A 19,379-nucleotide genomic window follows, 5' to 3' on the forward strand; every position below is an offset into this window, starting at 1 on the left:
CGTAGGGCCAGGGCCCTGTCACTGACCACTGTGGCTAGGATTCGGTGCGCTCACTGCCGTGACCTGACCTCAATCACTGGCTGGGAACCGAAACCCTGCTTCAAGCCGCTGCAGGCTGAGGCCACCCAAGATCAATATTAGAGGATAAGCCTCTTCTGATAAAATGCCATCATCTAATAGTATCATGTATCAGGAGCTCTAATGAGCCTTGTGGTACATTTTCCTATGATCTGCGATATTTGCGACCAGAATTTCAGCAACAATCATTTATCCACTTCTGTTTACATTAGACAATTGAGAACTGTGTCCAAGCCACTGGTCAAATTACACACAGTATACTGTGCTCTAAAAAGGATGTATATAATAAAAATTCAGATTCAAAAGAGTTAGGGCTGTGATGGATCACAGCCAAGTCCCAAACTTTGTAGGTCAAGAGGGAGAGTTACTATGGTTAGTTTCTTATTCAGTCACAGACATTCCTGTGGTAAGGAGTAATGAATTAAATGGTGGGCTGTGGAGGGCAGGATAGGTATACAGAATAACACGTATTAAGACAAATAACTTTTATCCTGTGACAGTTCATGAATATAGGTGCCAGAGCTCACAAGATTCAGATGATGTCTTGGCAGTTTTTCCTGAGAATTGGAAATGAGCTCCCTCTGCCTTTTAAAAAATTGCTTATACATAAAATACACCCAATAAACATGTTAAAAAACCAAAGCCTGGATTAGGTGTTTTAAGGCTCCCTTTACCACAACTCCTACACTGCTTTTTAATTCACACAACTTTTGAAAGGTTATGAGAATAGGGAATCTACAGGACAGGTTTTAGGTCATGGACCTTTTAAAGTAAGTTATCCTCCATCACTTAACAAATGTAGAGTTATATATGAGAGTTTTCACTGTAACTTTTAAGCCTCATATGATGTCTACTGTGTTCAAGTTGCATTAATATCTAAAATGTTTCCTTATAATCTCATATAAAACCACAGACCAAAACATTTGCTGACAAGAAGGCAAGGAAAAAGTCAGGAAAAAAGCCAAGTTTAACCATACCCAGTACTTACAGGTATAACAAGACCAAGAAAGAATTCTTTGCATATTTGGAACTTATAAAGGAGATTCACTTCCTATTCTTTATCAAAATGCTTAAGATACAACTATAAAGAGGACTAATGTTTTCTGACAGGTAGACGATCTCATACAAAGTGTTAAAAGTATTATATTAATCTGACAAACTAGGCAGATACTATCTGGAGCTAGAGAAATTTACTATAGGGATAACACACGTGCTGAATTGGTTTAAAGTGTTTTCAGAGTCATTTGGTCCCCTTTGAGCACACACCTGGCGTAGGATAACCTCAGATGCCTGAGGCCAAAAGCTAGGGGAAAAGCTTGAGCAAAAAGAGGAAGAAGACAGCTAGAGAGAGAAAAAGGGAATGGCAAAAGGTAAGGGCTACGAGTGATCATCACAGTATCACAAAACTTGGTTTAGCTTGGTTAAGGGATCCAGGAAGTAATGAGGCGGGACTAGAGGGTGGAAGCCTTCTCTTACCGCAGTACAAATTAACTTCCAACCTAACATCCGAAAGCCAAATAACCTTGGCCTCCAGGGAAAAGTAAATGAACACAAATGGAGTATTATCTTATTTTTTAAAATAGCTGCAATGTTATGCCTTGCTTATTATAAACCTGATTATTTTCATTTGAAAACAGATGTCATATTTTAAATTTAATCCTTACATGCCAAGGGTAGAAAGCATCAGCTCCTCACAATGTTTAGTCATAGAATTGCCACAAATATCGTCTCTTGTGTAGGCTTCTGACTCAAATGTTATTCAGAAGTATTTATGTTCTGCTCTTTTGTTTTGTTTTTTCAGTTTTGCTTTGTTTTGTTTTAAAGAAAAGAATAATAACACACATGGCTTATTACTGCAACTGGCTCTTATGTTCTCAGATTTCTTCCAATGACAAAAGAAAAGCACTGATTTCATGCCAAGAATATAACATTTTAAGAGTAAGATGAGCTGTTCCTAATATTTTCCAAAGGGTTGTTGACAAGTCAAAGTGAAATGCAAAGATTCCTTCAATTTCTTTCTTAGATAATCTTTTGATGAGATACACTATCAGTGATGAAATGCTTGTGGTCTCATAACCACTAAATATAATCTAGATAGAGAGTAATTATTTTTAAAGTCTCATGTGTTTCAGTGACTAACATAGCATTATGATGTACTGCTGAAAGGACTCACTGAAAGTAAACACCATTTGGCGTTTCATTTTGCTCTGGTGAATGTTGTTGGTCATTTTCCTGTCTGAGACCCATCACTAGCTCAAGAGTTGGATCCTACTACATTACTTTCCCACAGCAGAGAAAATAGTATAACCCAATAACACTTTAAAGCATGCTGTTGTGCTAAATCATCATTCTCGCTAAATATAATTTACTTCTAGAAAAGAGGTGGATTCACCATCATGTTTTGTCAAGCCGAGATATATGTAACTTTGATCTTAGGTTGGTAGTAGGGCAGTATGAGTAACGGTTGCTAGGAGTATCAAAACAAATCATACGTTTGCCCATAAATAATATTTGATTAATGCTAAAGATCAAAATTTCCTTTAAATCTGAGTAATCTGCTCAAGGAGATGACAATGAACTGTCCTCTGGGTTCATTTAATCCATGATATGGATGGTAGACTACCTCTGCCTCTCCCTATTGATCTGAATAGTTATAACCTTAATTCTTAGATTTATACACTTGCTCTCTGAGATGAATTCAGCAAGTTTCCCTTGTATGCCCACGGAGTCTAATTCTAGTTTAGCAATTGAAGATGCAGTTTCTCATGTGAGTTTCAAAGACGATGATTATCTCTGCAAGAAGACAAGAGTGAGACCTTGCCATGTTTTTCATTTAAATGTGACACAAAGCCTGAATTGACTTTATCCTTGTTTTGATGCAGAGGTCTTCCTACTCCCGTAAACCCTAGCAACAGATGCAATCTGTATTTGTTTGGCTTGTCAAACTAAACTTGACTCTACAGCAGCAAGGATCAGCACAAAATCTGATCCACCCTTGGAACAACAGTATACATTTCAGAGACTAGGGACTCCACTCACATGAGACTATCTAAATTTCCTTGATGCTGACATAACTTTCTTCACAAAATATCTGGATATGCTTGATTACATAATGCCTCACTGCTTTACTTAACCTGAAGGGTAAGGTGAATTAAAGATTAACTGACAAGTGAGATTTAGTAGGACTGAAGTCTGGTATGAAGAAGCCTCTACGTGGAATCCTAATTAAACTAAAATCTTTGTAGTCCTCCTTTTTTTGCCCTATTCTGGGGGGGAGCAATGTTTTATCCAGATAAGAAATGGCAGATTCTAAAAGTTTTTGATGTATTTAATGTGGGAGCTAGGCCCAAAACAGAAGTCTTACGAAGTGGTAATTGTAAAGAAGGCATCTCATAGCAAAAAGTTGCTAATCAGTTGTAATTACAGGAAAAATAGTTAATGAATACATAATTAAAAGAGTATAGTATATCTTCCGATTATATATAGTTTTTCAGGTACATGAATAAGCAGTATTTCTCAGATTTGTTCTGTCTTCTATGTGATTTTAGATAATACATTCAATACATCTGGTCATTGGAGAGTACTTCCTTCATATTTGTATTACAAAAATACTCTAGACCTAATTTGTATGTCAAATGAGTGATTTTAATACTATCATATTCTAGACAAGTGGTTCATTTATTCTCGAGTTGTTCAATATTTTGCTACTTGTAACTCCAATATTGAGAGCTTTTCCTTTTATTGAACTATACTTGATTTCATTTAATATTTTCATTTGTTGAATTTTCAGTCTAACTTTATTACTAGGTTTTAAGAGAAGATGTAAAACTAGAAAAATTACAATCAGTGCCTACCATTTTGCAAACAGAAAATTCCCAAGTCCAAATATGGGTTTGACATAAAAATCATAAAAATTTGTAAAGATAATCTGTAACCATACCGACTAGAATTGGCATCTCTGCTTTCTTCTCACAGTATTCAACTATGGCTTTCTTAATCTTTTCAAAATAGGACTGTGCCAGTTAAAGTGCACTGATTTCAGCTTAGAAGAAAAGCTGCTACTTGCTTGGAAATCACTGTTTTGTTTTTGTTTTTAATACCCACAGAGGAAAAAGATGAGACCTGATCAGAACAGCTCTCATGAAAGATCCTCCACTACTGTTTGACTAAAAATTGTAGGGCTTAGATGAATTAAGGACAGTGGGGTATCCTGAAGACATCAAACCCTAGAACTTAAAAAAAGTCAATATAAAAATTTATAACATGAAATTTTCCATTTAAACCATTTTTAGGTGTACAATTCAGTGGCATTAAGTAAATTCACAATGTTATATAACCATTACCACTGGTCATTTCCAAATTTCTTTATCATTCCAAACAGAAATTCTGTACCCATTAAGCAAAAACTCCCATTCTCCCATCCCCCAGCCAGCCCCTAATAGCACTAATTTACTTTCTGTCTCCATGAATTTGCCTATTTTAGATATTTTATACAAGGGGAATCATAGAGTATTTGTCCTTTTGTGTCTGGCTTATTTAAACTGTTTTCAAGGTTCATCCATGTTGTAGCTTATATCAGAACTTCACTCCTTTTTTATGGCTGAAAAATATCACATTATATGTATATACCACATTTTGTTCATTCATCTGTTGGGGGACACTTGGGTTGTTTCCACCTTTGGCCATTGTAAATAATGCTGCTATGAACACTGGCATACAAGTCTCTGTTTGAGCCCATGTTTTCAATTCTTTTGGGTATTTACCTAGGAGTGGAATTGCTGGTAATATGGTAATTCTATGTTTACATTTTGAAGGAATAGCTAAACTATTAAACTGTTTCCTACATAAGTTGCATCACTTTACATTCCCCTAGTCATGCACCAGGGTTCCAATTTCTCCACATTCTTGCCAACACTTGGGTGTGAAGTGGTAGCTCACTGTGGCTTTGATCTGTGTTTCCCTAATGACTAATGATGTCAGGTATTTTTCATGTGCTTATTGGACATTTGTATACCTTCTTCAGAGAAATGTCTAAAATGTCTAAATATTTGCCTACTTAAAAATTTGGTTGTCTTTTTGTTGTTGAGTTATAGGAGTTGTTAATGAATAGAAATATAACTAATGTTTGTGTGTTGATTTTGTATTCTGATAATAATCCTTATTAGATATATAATTTACAAATATTTTCTACCATTTTGTGGGTGGTAAGGATTGCTGGCCACCACCAGAAGCTGGAAAAGGCAAAGAAAGATTCCACCCAGAGCCTCAGAAGGAACATGGCTGACACCTTGATTTCAGACTTCTAGCGTCTAGATCCATGTTGCATTAAGCCACCCAGTTTGTGTTATTTTTAATGGCAGCCCTAGGAAACTAACACATGTTCAATTTTGATACCTTTTATTTTTTTTTCTTGCCTAATTGCTCTGGCTAGAACTAACACCAATTCTTCTCAAACCCTTCCAACAAACTGAAGAGGAGAGAACACTTCTTAACTCATGCTACAAATCAGCATTACTCTTCTACCAAAGCCAGACCAAGAGACTGCAAGAAAAGAAAACTACAAATACCACTGATAAGTAGTGATGTAAAAACTTCAACAAAATACCAGCAAACTGAATTCAGGAGCCTATTGAAAGGATTATGCACCATGACTAAATGGAATTTACACTAGGAATGCAAGGATAGTTAAACATTTGAGAAAATCAATCAACATAATATACCGCATTCATAGAAGGGAGGGAAAATCATAATTATAATCATCTCCATTGATGCAGAAAAAACATTTAATAAAATTCAACACCATTCCATGATAAAAACACTCAATGAATTAGAAGTAGAAGAGAATTTCCTTAATGTGGCAAAAGCTATATATGAAAAAAATCCAACTAACATCATATTCAATGGTGAAAGATTGAAAGCTTTTCCCCTGAGGTCAGAAAGAAGACAAGGATGCCTGCTTTTGCCACTTCTATTCAACAAAGTACAGATTCTACTTGTTTTCAGTGTTTCTGTGGAGGAATGGGAGATTAGAGCTGCCCACTCTGCCATTTTGCTGATGTTACTCCCAAACTCTAGAACTTTTATACTATTGTCATAAAGCAGTACTTATTAAATTCACATATATGCAAATTATAGTGATGGAAAATAAAATTAATAGGTGAAATCAACTGAGTGCCTATAACTATCAGGCTTTGTTCTGAACCTTATTGCCTAATCTGAAATCTTCACATCAATGCCATGAGGTAAGTATTATTTTCCCCATCTTATAAAGGAATCAGTGGTGACTTGGAGAAGTTAAGCAATTTGCACAAATTAACAGCTAGTAAGAAACAGAACAGAGCAGATAATGTAGTCTGACTAAAAAATCATACATTTAAATAGTATCCTTGTAACAGTCAGGGTTCCAACAAGCCCTGAGGATAAATTGAGGGGGTTTTACTTACAATGAGATTAATTACAAGGGTATGGGTGGGATGTAAGAGAACCATAAGGGATGGTGTAGTAAACCTGCACTACCAAAAAGCAGAGCTGTTGCCACCCCTAGAGCTAAAGGGACCGGGGGCTGGAAAGAGAGTGGTGTAGAGAAGGCTTACTGGAGAGCAGTGTTAACCTTTAGTAGAGGAACACAGCAAAACCGAGAAAATTTTGAGGGAAGGATCCAGGGGGATAAATATCCTGACCTCCCTCCTTCCCATAACTTGTCAGAGCTCCCCATAAGCTCAACAACTGGAAGCCAGAAGACATGAAGGTCAGCCATCTGGGGCAGAGAGCAGGGTGAAGAAGTGTGGAGAATGGATCTATGATGGGAGGTGGGGCAAATGGAGGATATCCAGTACAACCATGGACACACAGTAGAATTCAGTAAATATGCTTTAAGTTAGATGCTTCCAACTTAAAGGGAGGGTGAGGAGGGGAAGAAGCATTAGTAAAGTCATACAGATCTGTACAGCAGACAAAAAGATGATGGAACAATATAAGCAAATGAATATCTAAAGTTCTCTTTAGCCCCATGATGAGAAAAATTATTAAAAGTACATCTGTGGGACTTTCCTGGTGGTGCAGTGGTTAAGAATCTGCCTGCCAGTGCAGGGGACACGGGTTCAATCCCTGGTCCAGGAAGATCCCACATGCTGCGGAGCAACTAAGCCCGTGCACCGCAACTACTGAGCCTGTGCTCTAGAACCCACAAGCCACAACTACTGAGCCACCGGGCCACAACTATTGAAGCCCGAGTGCCTAGAGCCTGTGGTCTGCAACAAGAGAAGCCACTGCAGTGAGAAGCCAGTGCACCCTAACGAAGAGTAGCCCCCCCTTGCCGCAACTAGAGAAAGCCCACCCACAGCAAGGGAGACCCAACACAGCCAAAAATAAATAAATAAAATTTATATTAAAAAAATGTACATCTGTGGATAAAGAATGTCACCAGCCATTTCAGTAAACAAAGAATGTTGCAGCCATAAAGCCATTAGCCACTGCAGCAGCCTGTGATGATGCACCCTGAGGGGAATTCAGGATGGAGAAAAACAGAATAGTGGCCCAAGGCAGTTAAGATGCATATCAAAGGAATAATTTCAATAAGCCCGGACTCTTGCATCTTCCCATACACAGAAAAGCACTAAAATCATTAACTTGAGATGTCTGTTTTTGTGATTAGCAATAATCTTTTGATGTTCAACTACATTTTTTTTTTTTCTTAGCAAAAATTCCTATATACCCTGGCTCCTCCCTTATCTCTTTGGAACAGTCCCTTAGAGCTATCTGAGAGGCTATATCCCCAGCTTAAGTCCTCAGTAAGTCCACTGAATAAAACATAATTCTCAAATTTTAGACTGTACATTTTTTTCAGTTGACACATCTCTATACAGATATTTAAAACTGTTTCTCAAAAATTATTTCCTGATGTTGGATTGAAGCATTAATAACTGAGCATGCAATTTGTTCAGTCACTTGTCTACAAGCATGAATAATCATGGAGAGTTTGAGGAAGAAGGAACTGTTCATGATAGCATCTGGTTTCTGACAAGCAAGACGTTGGCTAATTTATTCAGAATGTGATGGGTCTTCACTTATTACTATTATTTTCAAATACTGTTATTACTTCATCTAAATAGTCTTGCTTCCAGATTTCCTTCATATGTTGAACTTTTAAATTTATTCACACTGTGATAGACTAGCATTTCACAACATGACAAATGGTTTATAATTTGTTATTTAATGAAAGAAATGAGTTATCCTTTTATTTGTGTATGTGTTTTGACCTTTATGATAAAGTAAAATCAGAATAAACATAAATCTGGAGATTAATACAATGAGTGGGATGTTTGGAAACGTTTGACATATTTAAGAAGATTCAGTTATACAGGTCCACTTATTAGATACATCTTCCAAATGGTGAATGCTTTATGAAAGTAGAGGCTTAAGCTTGTTAGCACTTAGAGCATAAATGTTTATTTCAGGCCTTGGGTTCATATCCTGGGAGGAACTATTGTGATCTGTGAAAAATCAGAACAAGTCTATTTTTAAAAAACAGGACAAACGGCAGCATTCAGACTCAAAAGCCTTACTTGCTCACTGAGTTAAGGGTATGGCTTAGAGTCATATAGACTCATGTTGCAGTCCTGGCTCTGACATAAACAAATTAGATAAACTCTGAGTCTCAGTTTTCCTCATACATAAAATATGAATCAATAATGCCTCCCTCATAGAATTGTTATGAAGAATAAAAAGAGATTACACATGAAAGTACTTATCACGGTGCTTAGCACACAAACACCAGTCAATAATTGGGATTATTATCACCGTACAGATTTCTTCCTAAGGCTATATATTATGGGGAATCCAGAAATATGTGATTCTCAACAGTATTTCTATGGGTTGAATGTATTGATATGCATTGTAATTGAAAATGGATATTTTTCATTGGAATGATATGACAATACAGATTAATGTAGCAGCAGCAGTACTGTGGTGGTAGTAAAATAATGATAACAAACTTACATCAAAGTAATTCAGATACCATGGCTTTAGTTCTAAAATGTCCTCATTTACTTATTAAAATTGCATATTAGTCATTTACTATACTTTCTCTGAAACAGGTATATTTAGATTATTCCCTGTCAGACACTAGATACAGTTATGTAAAAGAAGGGGAGTGATTTAAGATTTATAGCTAATATCCACTCAGATATGCTTTAGTTTGGTCAATTAAGCTTCTTCATCAAGGATGGCTTTAATTTAGTGTCAAAAGCCAATACTACCGGGCTTCCCTGGTGGCGCAGTGGTTGAGAGTCCGCCTGCTGATGCAGGGGACGCAGGTTCGTGCCCCGGTTCGGGAAGATCCCACATGCCGTGGAGTGGCTGGGCCTGTGAGCCATGGCCTCTAAGCCTGTGCGTCCGGAGCCTGTCCTCCGCAATGGGAGAGGCCACAACAGTGAGAGGCCCATTTACCGCAAAAAAAAAAAAAAAAAAAAAAAAAACAAAACCAACCAAACAAACAAAAGCCAATACTACCATTAGCTCTGTACTTCTGAGACAAGGATTATTGGATGCTTAAAATGGTCTAGGACCAAAAGTCTTAAAGTTCTTACTTGACTATATTTCCATTGATCACCATTCTGGATTACTCAGTTTATTTGCATAAGCTATCTGCAGGGAGGAAACTATCTCTGTTACTTTGCCAGGGGCAGATTCTTCCGTCCTTTTAGAAAAAGGGCCTGTTCTGGTTTATTAATGTTGCCTACATCTAGATACGTTTTTTTAAAACAACTTTACTGAGCTATGATCGACATATAACAACATGCATATTCAAAGTGTACATTTTGATAAGTTTGACAGGGGGATTTGTAAACAAGCCCCTTTGGTTCTCATACTCCCTATTCTCTAACTTGCCTTTTATAAAAAATAAAGGTGATGTTTTTGACCTCCAAAAGCTACTCTTTGTTTTATTTTTCAAAATGTTTAAGAACATAGCCAGAAGAGAGCGAGGTCATTTTATTGTTTCATAGTCCTCATATTTGAAAGTTGATATCCTTCCTGAATTCTCTATCATCATAAAGCTTTGAGCCTATAGTAAACAAAACCCCCAAATACAACAACTTCTATCATGGTCAGCTTTCACAACCTCTAATCAAGCCCCAGTGTTTTTCTACAATGGAAGGAATTGAAGCTACTTCTTGTAATTTCAGGAAGTAGATAAAAACAAAAACACCAAAACTAAAACAAAACACCTTAGGCTATCATTTGAAGTTTCCTAAGCTTAGTATTGACCCTGATGCTGCATAATGAGGAAAAAAGCTTGAATTCTTTTACTGGGAAAAGGTAGACAATCTCTTTTATGTAAGACTATAGACAGATCTTCAAAGCTCATTTGATATGCAACCAGCTTCTGAAGAAACACTTTTAGACAATCTGTTGCAGTGGGCAGGTAAAAAGCTCATCATGATGTCATATGACATTTCTGCGTACACTTACCTCTGCTGTGTGCTTTGCCACATTCCCCACGATGACAATGACCTTCCCTTTGAAGCTCTGGAGCATGGCAGTGTAAGGTCCTTGGGTAAGCTCCCCTTCCGCAGTAAACGCGGTGCTGAATGGAATGTTGATGCTGCCTGAAATGTGACCCCGAATAAAACTGAGAAAAAAAGTTAAGGAAAACATTTATTTGTGTGCAGACTTGAATCTGTGACAGAAGCTCACAGAGGTAATTGATTCTCAGAAGACAGTACCATTAAAATCAAACACAAATGGAGACCAGACTTGAAAATTCCGAGCAGACGAAACCAGTTTAATCATACAAGTGAAGATTTAGCTTATTTTGCAAGACAAGTGAGGCTAACTTGACCTGGGTCACTTATTTATATCTCTGAAAATCATAAGTGAAACTTAAATTGTTCCCCTAAATTGATATGAGATGATCACTAACCAATTCCCTTTAAGAAAATTCTAATATTGTAACCAATTGCTGAAAAATAGTCACTGCTGCTTTTCAACAATATACCTCTGAGCCTCACTCCATGTTTTGGTTCCACCGCTCCTGGTTTGCAAACTGTCTTTTGGTGTGTGCACAATAAACTTTTACTAATTACTACTTCAGTTATTCATCAGTTTTACTTTTTTCTCTTTTTTTTTCTGAACATTTGACAGTTCTAAACATCTTCTATGCTCATGAGTATTTCAGTTAAACAACGTAAGGCACCTCTGCAGAAAAAAAAGTTAAATGTGAAAATGCAATGAACAAGTGAAAGGAAGAAGACTAGCCAAAGATATAAAGACTTTCCTGATTAAATGAAGTATTGTGAAAGTGATCAGAATGCAACAAATAAATGGCAGTCACACAGCTTGTACAATATTCATGGTTTTCAGTTCATTACTATTATTATGATTATTTTAAAGATCTGAAATATAGCCAAATGGATATTCTCAGATGTAACTTGATAATGCAAAAGCTTATCTACTCTGGGCAAGCAACTGCTAAATGGGACTCTATTTAGAATTGTTAGAGGTCATTAGCACTGGCTGGAAACATTTCTGTTGTTGGTTTATTTCTCAAGTAAACTTAGCTATTTCCATTCTTTCCAATTTTATGTTCTCTAAAGGGGGTGATGTTTTACTATATTTGTACTTTAGAACGGTTTTAATGATTTCATTGACTATTACTTGTAATTTTGGAATTAAAAGCTTAAGCTTAAAATATTTAGAAATATAAGATCTTAAAGAAAAAAATATTCCTTCAAAAGTAATTAAAAAGTACAATTTTAAAAAGTGAAATTAAAAAGATGATTCTTCATATAGAGTCTGTAGAGGAAGATTCTGAAATATTGTTATTAATCAAATAACTTCTCAAAAAAGCATAAAATAAAAACTGCGAAAACTGCTCTGAAAGAGATGTATATGATGCTTTGATAGGATATATCAATTTGGGGAGGACAGGGAAGGTTTCCGCTAAGGAACTAAGTGATGGCCAAGGTAAAATATGAATAATTAATAAAAGTTAATTAGGCAACAGGATGGAATGGAGGTGGTATAGGGTGGTGGAAAGGACAAACATTTTCAGGCAGAAATGTCAGGCATATATTGGGGAGGAACATGACCAATCAGGAGAAAGGAAGGAAGGCCAGTACTGGTGTAGAGAACAAAGACAGCATGAGATAAGATGAGCCTGGAAATGGATGCAGAGGCCAGATCATACAGGGCCTTGCAGATCATGTTGTTAATATTGGTCTTTATCCTAGAGCAATGAAAATCAGAAAGTATTTTAAGCAGACAAGTAACAGATCACATTTGCACTTTGGCAACAATGTGGAGAAAGGTTAGAAGGGGAGTGAATGTAAAGATTAGTTTATAAGACATGTAGGCAGTATCTCATCTCTTCCCTAACAATCACTGATAATGACCATGAAGAGATGTTTGTGTTCAATAGAAGCATTTTCTCCTAAACTTCCACTTTAGATGTGTTCTTTACAAAAATGGAAAAGTCGTAGAGTTTTAAAAAGTTATGTCACAAGCAACGAATATTCCCCCAACCCCCCAAAAAGACTCATTTGTCATTCCTGTAGAAGGGGGAAAATTATAATTATTTATTGACATGACAGTTTCTCAGTTGCCCCAGTTTGTAGGTTCACCTTTAGAATACTACTTCTCTTGTTTCTCTGTCTTTCTTTTTCCCTCATTAATGGAGAGAGGAGAAATTTGAGGCTCCTACTCTCAAGAATGATGGTGGAGGTTGAACATGTATCTTAAATTTCTAGTCAGCTGTTGCTTCATCCTTTCTTCTTTAAAGAAGGCATATGGCATTAATAATGAGGGAAAGGACATAAAAAGTTCTGAAAAATGAAATGAAAGGTAGAATAAATATTATCATTTCAGTGTATACTGTTTAATTAGAGTCTTCTAGAATGAACAGAGAATTTATGGTCATAAGGAGATCACCCTTGAATTTCAACAGCACTAGTTTTTCAAACATTTATAATTACTCAATACTCAAAATATCAACTGCAGTTTTCATGAACAGAAATGACTTTGTACTCAGCATATAATTACTCCGACAGCACTTTAATCTTCAATAAGGACATACCTTAAAATAAAAATAATTGATTTTTCAGAAACTCTGAACCTAACAACTCAATTATTCTCAGCAAATATATCTACATCTGCTAGTCTGAATCAACTGGCAGAGAGACTTTCTGTGTTTATCAAACAGCCAGTATCAACCATGAACATTTTTCCTTTCTAGTGCTTTTTGAATACCAAAAGCAATACAAATCTATACTAGTCAAATGCTCTAGCAGACATGTCTGCACTGCCTGCCCACCTCCCACCTTCTTGTTTGAAAGGAGCTCAACTACTGACCCTGATGAAAGGGTGAGCCTAGGCTGTCATGTTTGTATCAGGTGATCCTGCCACGATCAGGACTGACAGGATAGGAGGGAGGGGATGAATGAAGGTGGACATCTGACACAGGCTGATATCCTGTGTCAGATAGGCTGAGCCAGTTAGATTCTCTCCCTTCAAAATCAAAATAAAAGATAAAAGACAATGCTCAGACTGTGTTAAGCTTAACAATGTAAAATCACATTTGAGTGCCTTCTATATATATTTTATTCAGCCAGATGTTAAAAAATTAATGACTCTAGAAATAAAATTATTTATTTTACAAGATAAATTCTATAAATATTTGGTTTAAAAATAGTACCCATCGGTATCCAAATACCCAATATCTAATATCTGTATCTAAAATCATAGATAAGCATCTAGATGATTTTGTGGGTTCAATATCACGAATTTATTATGTGCTTTTAAAGAACACTTTAGTATGTCATACAAGTATGTCATAAACTTATCCTAGAATTTTCTTTTGTGCTTTATGGTTTGATGTTTTTAAAAAAACCACTAGATTAAATGTTAAAATGCTTGACAAAGTAAGATTGCAACAGAGTCTTTTGGGTAAGAGAAAAGTTATAATCCAAAATGCAAAACTTTTTCAAACATTTTTCAGGCTATTTTAACACTTTGGAAGATAAGACACAAAAGAAAAAATGTCTTAAACCATACTTCCCCTATTCTTAGTTTAGTTCAAGCAAAAAAATCCTGGAAGACATATAAAAGCACTCATCCAAGAACACTCTTGTCATAAAAATTCTAGTGCAAATAAGATTGGGTAAGCACAAATGCTTGTAGACAGGGTGGTCAAACCTGTAAATAGCTATCCTTAACTGTGAGACTGGCAAATAGCAGAGGAGAACGAGACTGGCCTAGTTACACATTAATATATTTACAATGAACATTTTCTTTTTAAGTAAGTTGGACAATGAAGACAATTTCGGTTATTTAAGGATCTTGTTTCCTTGGTGATTATTTACATTTCACTGCCTACATTAGAAATTCTCATGTGACACAAACATCACATGATGAAGTAGAACTTTTTAAGGCAATTTCTAAACACATGAGAGGCTGTCAGATTATACTGTAAAGGTAGGCAGCTGAATACTATTTTTAACTTTCTGAGTCTTTCATAATCATAATAAAATATTACGTGTTTGAAAAACGAGCACAGAATAGATTCTGTACATTTTGTGTTAATTGGACAGAATATGTAAAGTAAAACAGAAGTTGATTTCTGACATATAGTGACTCTGATTAATCCTGGGCAAAACATGGCAAGAAGAGCAAAATGATACAGAATACACTGAGATAAGCACTTTCTCCATGTTCTAAGGACGGAAGTTTTACTTCCTTGTACTGCAGTGGAAGACAAGTATGTATATGTTCTTAATAATAAGGTAGTATTAGAGACGAACATGCAACAATATATATTTTAGGATTACGACTGTTACTTCATTGCTTTCCTCATATTCTAGACAAAAATTTGGACTCTTTGCATTTGCCTTTTGCATTTAGAAAAGCCAGCGCTTGCCAGCATAAACACAGGCATGGGGTAAACAATACCCACACTTAAAGAGGTTCTATAGTGAGTGTACTACCCAACAGACAGACACTATACTGTAAACTTAAAAAGCTTCAGCTTCAAAATACCCAGTTTAGAGAGTATTAAGGCAATAGAAGCCCAAGTATTTATGTGGTAATTAGTCTCAATCATATATACATCTTGACAGTGTACTTATAACAATGTCCACCATAATTTTCAGATTGGTTTTGGCAAAAACCACAATAAAAAACAATGGCACACACACTAGCTTTTTACCTTTCAATGTTTATAAGACATTTTTGCTATTAGGATTTCTGATGATGTCTTTGAAGGAATTAAAAGATACAAGACATGATTAAAGAAGTCAGCAGTAATTACAATGAAATCTCTTCCATGGAATAATAGTAGCTATAAAAAAACCAAAAAAGCATCTAGTTATTATAACAGTCACCAAGTCAGGTGTTTGTACCTTAAATTTTTTTTGTGATAAAAAGAGTTGGTTTATTAGAACAATATTAACAGGTGAGGATGATATGCATTATCTTGTAGTTTCTAAGATACGAAGACTTTCCTGTATTCATAAGTCAGTCTATATAAAAGTACGACAAGTAGATGCATCATACTTTAATCAAGCAGATAGAAAAACATATCAGTTCTAAGAACAAAATAGGTACACCATATAGGTAAATTACATAGGTAAATGTTCATATTCCAGAAAAAATTCTTCACTTTACTAAAAGATTTTAAAATTCCTTTAAGATATTTAATGGCTCAAAATTCAACACAGAAATAATCTCATGTTTTTTAAATCCTAAAAGAGCACATCTGGGCTTTCCTGGTGGCGCAGTGGTTGAGAGTCCGCCTGCCGATGCAGGGGACATGGGTTCGTGACCCGGTCCGGGAGGATCCCACATGCCGCGGAGCGGCTGGGCCCGTGAGCCATGGTCGCTGAGCCTGCGCGTCCGGAGCCTGTGCTCCGCAATGGGAGAGGCCACAACAGTGAGAGGCCCGCATACCGCAAAAAAAAAAAAAAAAAAAAAAGAGCACAGCATTTCTCATTTAGTGACATCATACCTCTATACAAAGTATACTAGTATCTTACCAGACCACTTCTGAAGGTATGCGTACTTTTATGTTGTCTTGTCTGTTTGCTATATTAGCTAATTATAATTAGTGTTAAAGAGCTCAAAGTAAATGTTATACCTTTAATATTAATATATCAAAAGCCAAAAGTTTCCTATTATATAACTAAATAGCATTAACTGATATAAAAATTATATCTTTAGATATCATTTTTTCTTGCTAAATCTATTGTTCCTTTCCTTGAACAGCGCCACCGTCCCCAAGTCAGTCTAAAACCTCACTTTTGTCATCTCAATAGTGGCAATATTCAACTGTAGTGTACTAATAAATAGCATCCTCCTATCTCTAGTCCCATTTTCACTTGCCTATTTCAGACACTCACTACCTTGAGCTTAGACTATCGCAGTAGCTTTCTGTTTTCTCCAACTCTCACCTTTTCCCTTGGAAATCCATTTTATTCACGATGTTACATTAGAAATTTTGAAACACAGCTCTGATTATCACATCCATGCTGAGAAACCTTCCATGGCTGCCTATAAGACAAAGCCCAAATTTCTCAGTTCAGCCCTTATGAATAGAACTAAACTATTTACTTCAATCCCAGCCAAACTGAATTACATGCTGTTTCCAGTCCATGTTCTGCCTAGCTCCTGTCTTTTTCTCTGCCTAAATAGCTTTTCTCCATATTTTTGAGTGTTCAAGTATTACCCATGCTTTGAGAGTTTTCTCCATGAAATTTTCCCTTCCCACAGTATCTGTATATCTCTCATGACAGCAATTTGATTTTAAGTAAAACATACTAATGTACCTGACTTCCACCAAGACTTTAACTAATTTATAGGAAGGATCTCTATTTATCTCATCTATGAAAGTCTTACAATGCTTAATACAGTATCTAGAATACATCTAACATATTTGTTGAGTAAATAGATTTCAGAATTGAGCCAAACCTAGAGTAACTAGTGGCAGCTGCAAATACGCTAAATGCCTCCTGGCCTTCCTAGCTAGTGGCACCACTACTTATCAACACTTGTAAGTGCCATGATATAGAATTCTCTTTTGTCAAAATACAGTATGAGAAAAAAAGAAAGAAACAGCAACAGAAGTCATTTTCCTGGATTTTCTCCAGCACAGAGACCAACCCAAAGGGCCTGGTAAAACTAGGTTATTTCAGTGTGAAGCTAGAGACCTCACTCTCTGTGACTGCAAATATGAAGGAATATTTATGCACATCAAATCTTTGGGCGATTCGATCCTTCTAGTCTTGCCTGCACCATTACCTCCATTCTCATCCTTCTTCCCACTGCATTAATCTCTCTAAAACACAAATCTGAGCATGCCACTTACCTGATTAAAATTCTCTAATATTCTCACAGCCTATGGGATAAAACCCAAACTTCTTAGCATGTTATGCAACATTCTCTATAAGCGGCCTTTGCCTACTTTAGTCTCACTTCCCACCAACTTATGAAGAAAATTAATTGTAAAAAATTTCTACATTTATATTTTATATATTGAGTTTTTAAGAAAGATTTTATTTTAAAAGGGAGTTACCTGGTTCAAAAAATATCTGAAAATCATTTACCTAGATTCTAGAGTATAGAGTACCAAGGCAAGCTTTACAAAAATCTGACAGATGATGAAAATATAAGGAGAAAGACTGAACTATTACTATTTTGTAACTTTTCATACTTTAATGCCAAGCAAAACCACCAGAAGTTATGGTACATTTAATATTAAAATGTCAGTGAAAGATACTTTAACATGTTCTCTATAAGCCAATATTTTGAAAATTATAATAAATAAAAGTTCAGTGTTGAGATCTGGCTCACTTTCCTCTCTAGGCTATGAGGTAGACAAAGTAAATACTTACGCTTCATCTTTGCTAAAGTTTTATCTATACCAGGAAGGATTCCCACAAGAACAGCAATATACAGCAGTGAAACACAAAAACCAAGAAAATAGCCCACTATTCTGGTGTTGTCTGGGAAATATTTTAAGGTTTCTGGTATGTAATGTTATCTTATGAAACATTATGCAAGTCTGTTCTGGCAACCAGTTTGAGAGTTATTTAGCTATCTGAATTCAGAGGAATCCCAACTATGTTCACTGTTCCTACCACATGCCCTTTAAGTTAAAAGGAAGCAATGTGAATGAAGCAGTGCCACCCTTTAAAACCTCAGGCGTAAAGGATACTCTTCACTATTCCGGATGTCAACTACCAGGAGCTTTGGTTTACTGGACTTTGTCTTCTTGGTGGGTGTTTTGAAGTGGCCTGTCACTGTAAGCTCACACAAGTCAATCACGTCCTCTGCTGAAATCCGGGGTGATACTTCTGACTTTAGGTCATTTAATGGAATGGATTCTCTTGACTGAAAAAAAATGCACAAACAACACAAACATTGAGAACATTATAGAGAGACAAACTATAGCCAGTACAGAATATCTTCAGGTTTTTTATATCAATTACTATAGCATATGGGAGAACAGGAAACTGTATCTCATTTTAGCAGTGTACTGTGTAACTGTATTCCCTACCACTGATGTTTACTTTTTTATTAGTCACACATATAGGAAAGCATTATTCTTTTGCTTCACTACAAGTTCCTGGCTCAAATGTGATAGAAAGAGATGAGGCAGAACTGACTGATTTAAGAAAGATTTGACCTTGGTGTTGGTTCTAAACAAATGCATCATATGTGAGGAGTTTTTTCAAAGGAAAGACCGATTGCCTTGTGAAATGGTAAGAACAGAAGGAGAGAGGAGTCACTGACAAATTCATAACTTTCTGAAATTTTTTGTGTGTATCAGCAAAGAACTTTAGTATGTTGCAAGCATGTTCCTCTGCAAATTAACTTCAGTAGATTAGTAAGTTATATTTTGGACAAATTATACCACTTTGCTTTTTTAAAAAAATAATTATAAAAATACAGAATCTAGCTTTCCTTTTATTAGACAGTTTTATATGCAATTTTACTATTCATTATACAATATCCACTTAGGGGCATAAAAGTAAAACTTCCTCTATACAATTTACGTCTTATTTAGTATCACTGACATCAGTATTTCCCTGTGTGACTAGGGTTTCAAATTCATGGAACTTTGTTTATTGACAATGGACAAGAATTTAGAATAACTATAGAACAGCTCTGAAAATGTCTGCCCAAGAAGCTGTACATATAATTATCATTTATCATTTCTGCCCAAGAACCTGTACATACAATTATATTAAACTTAGATATCCAAACATCAGAAACCAATTGGTATGAGAATGACTTTTTAAAAAAAATTAATA

General features: G+C 35.8%; 1 protein-coding gene across 2 annotated transcripts in view; it reads right to left on the reverse strand.

Moving 5' to 3' along the window:
* TBCK (TBC1 domain containing kinase) overlaps nucleotides 1-19,379 on the reverse strand; it is a gene marked incomplete at its 5' end in the record, with an annotated part of 228,033 nt that overhangs the window by 21,177 nt on the left and 187,477 nt on the right. For both annotated transcript variants that reach the window (XR_014296711.1, XM_082653866.1), the window contains 2 exons: nucleotides 10,549-10,708; nucleotides 18,281-18,456. Coding sequence is in view for 1 of the 2 variants with exons in the window: in XM_082653866.1 (XP_082509992.1) it covers nucleotides 10,549-10,708; nucleotides 18,281-18,456 (336 nt within the window). The remainder of the gene's footprint in view (nucleotides 1-10,548; nucleotides 10,709-18,280; nucleotides 18,457-19,379) is intronic.

The sequence above is a fragment of the Grampus griseus genome, assembly GCF_964374135.1.
Source record: "Grampus griseus genome assembly, chromosome: 4".
In the NCBI taxonomy this organism is placed as follows: Eukaryota; Metazoa; Chordata; class Mammalia; order Artiodactyla; family Delphinidae; genus Grampus; species Grampus griseus.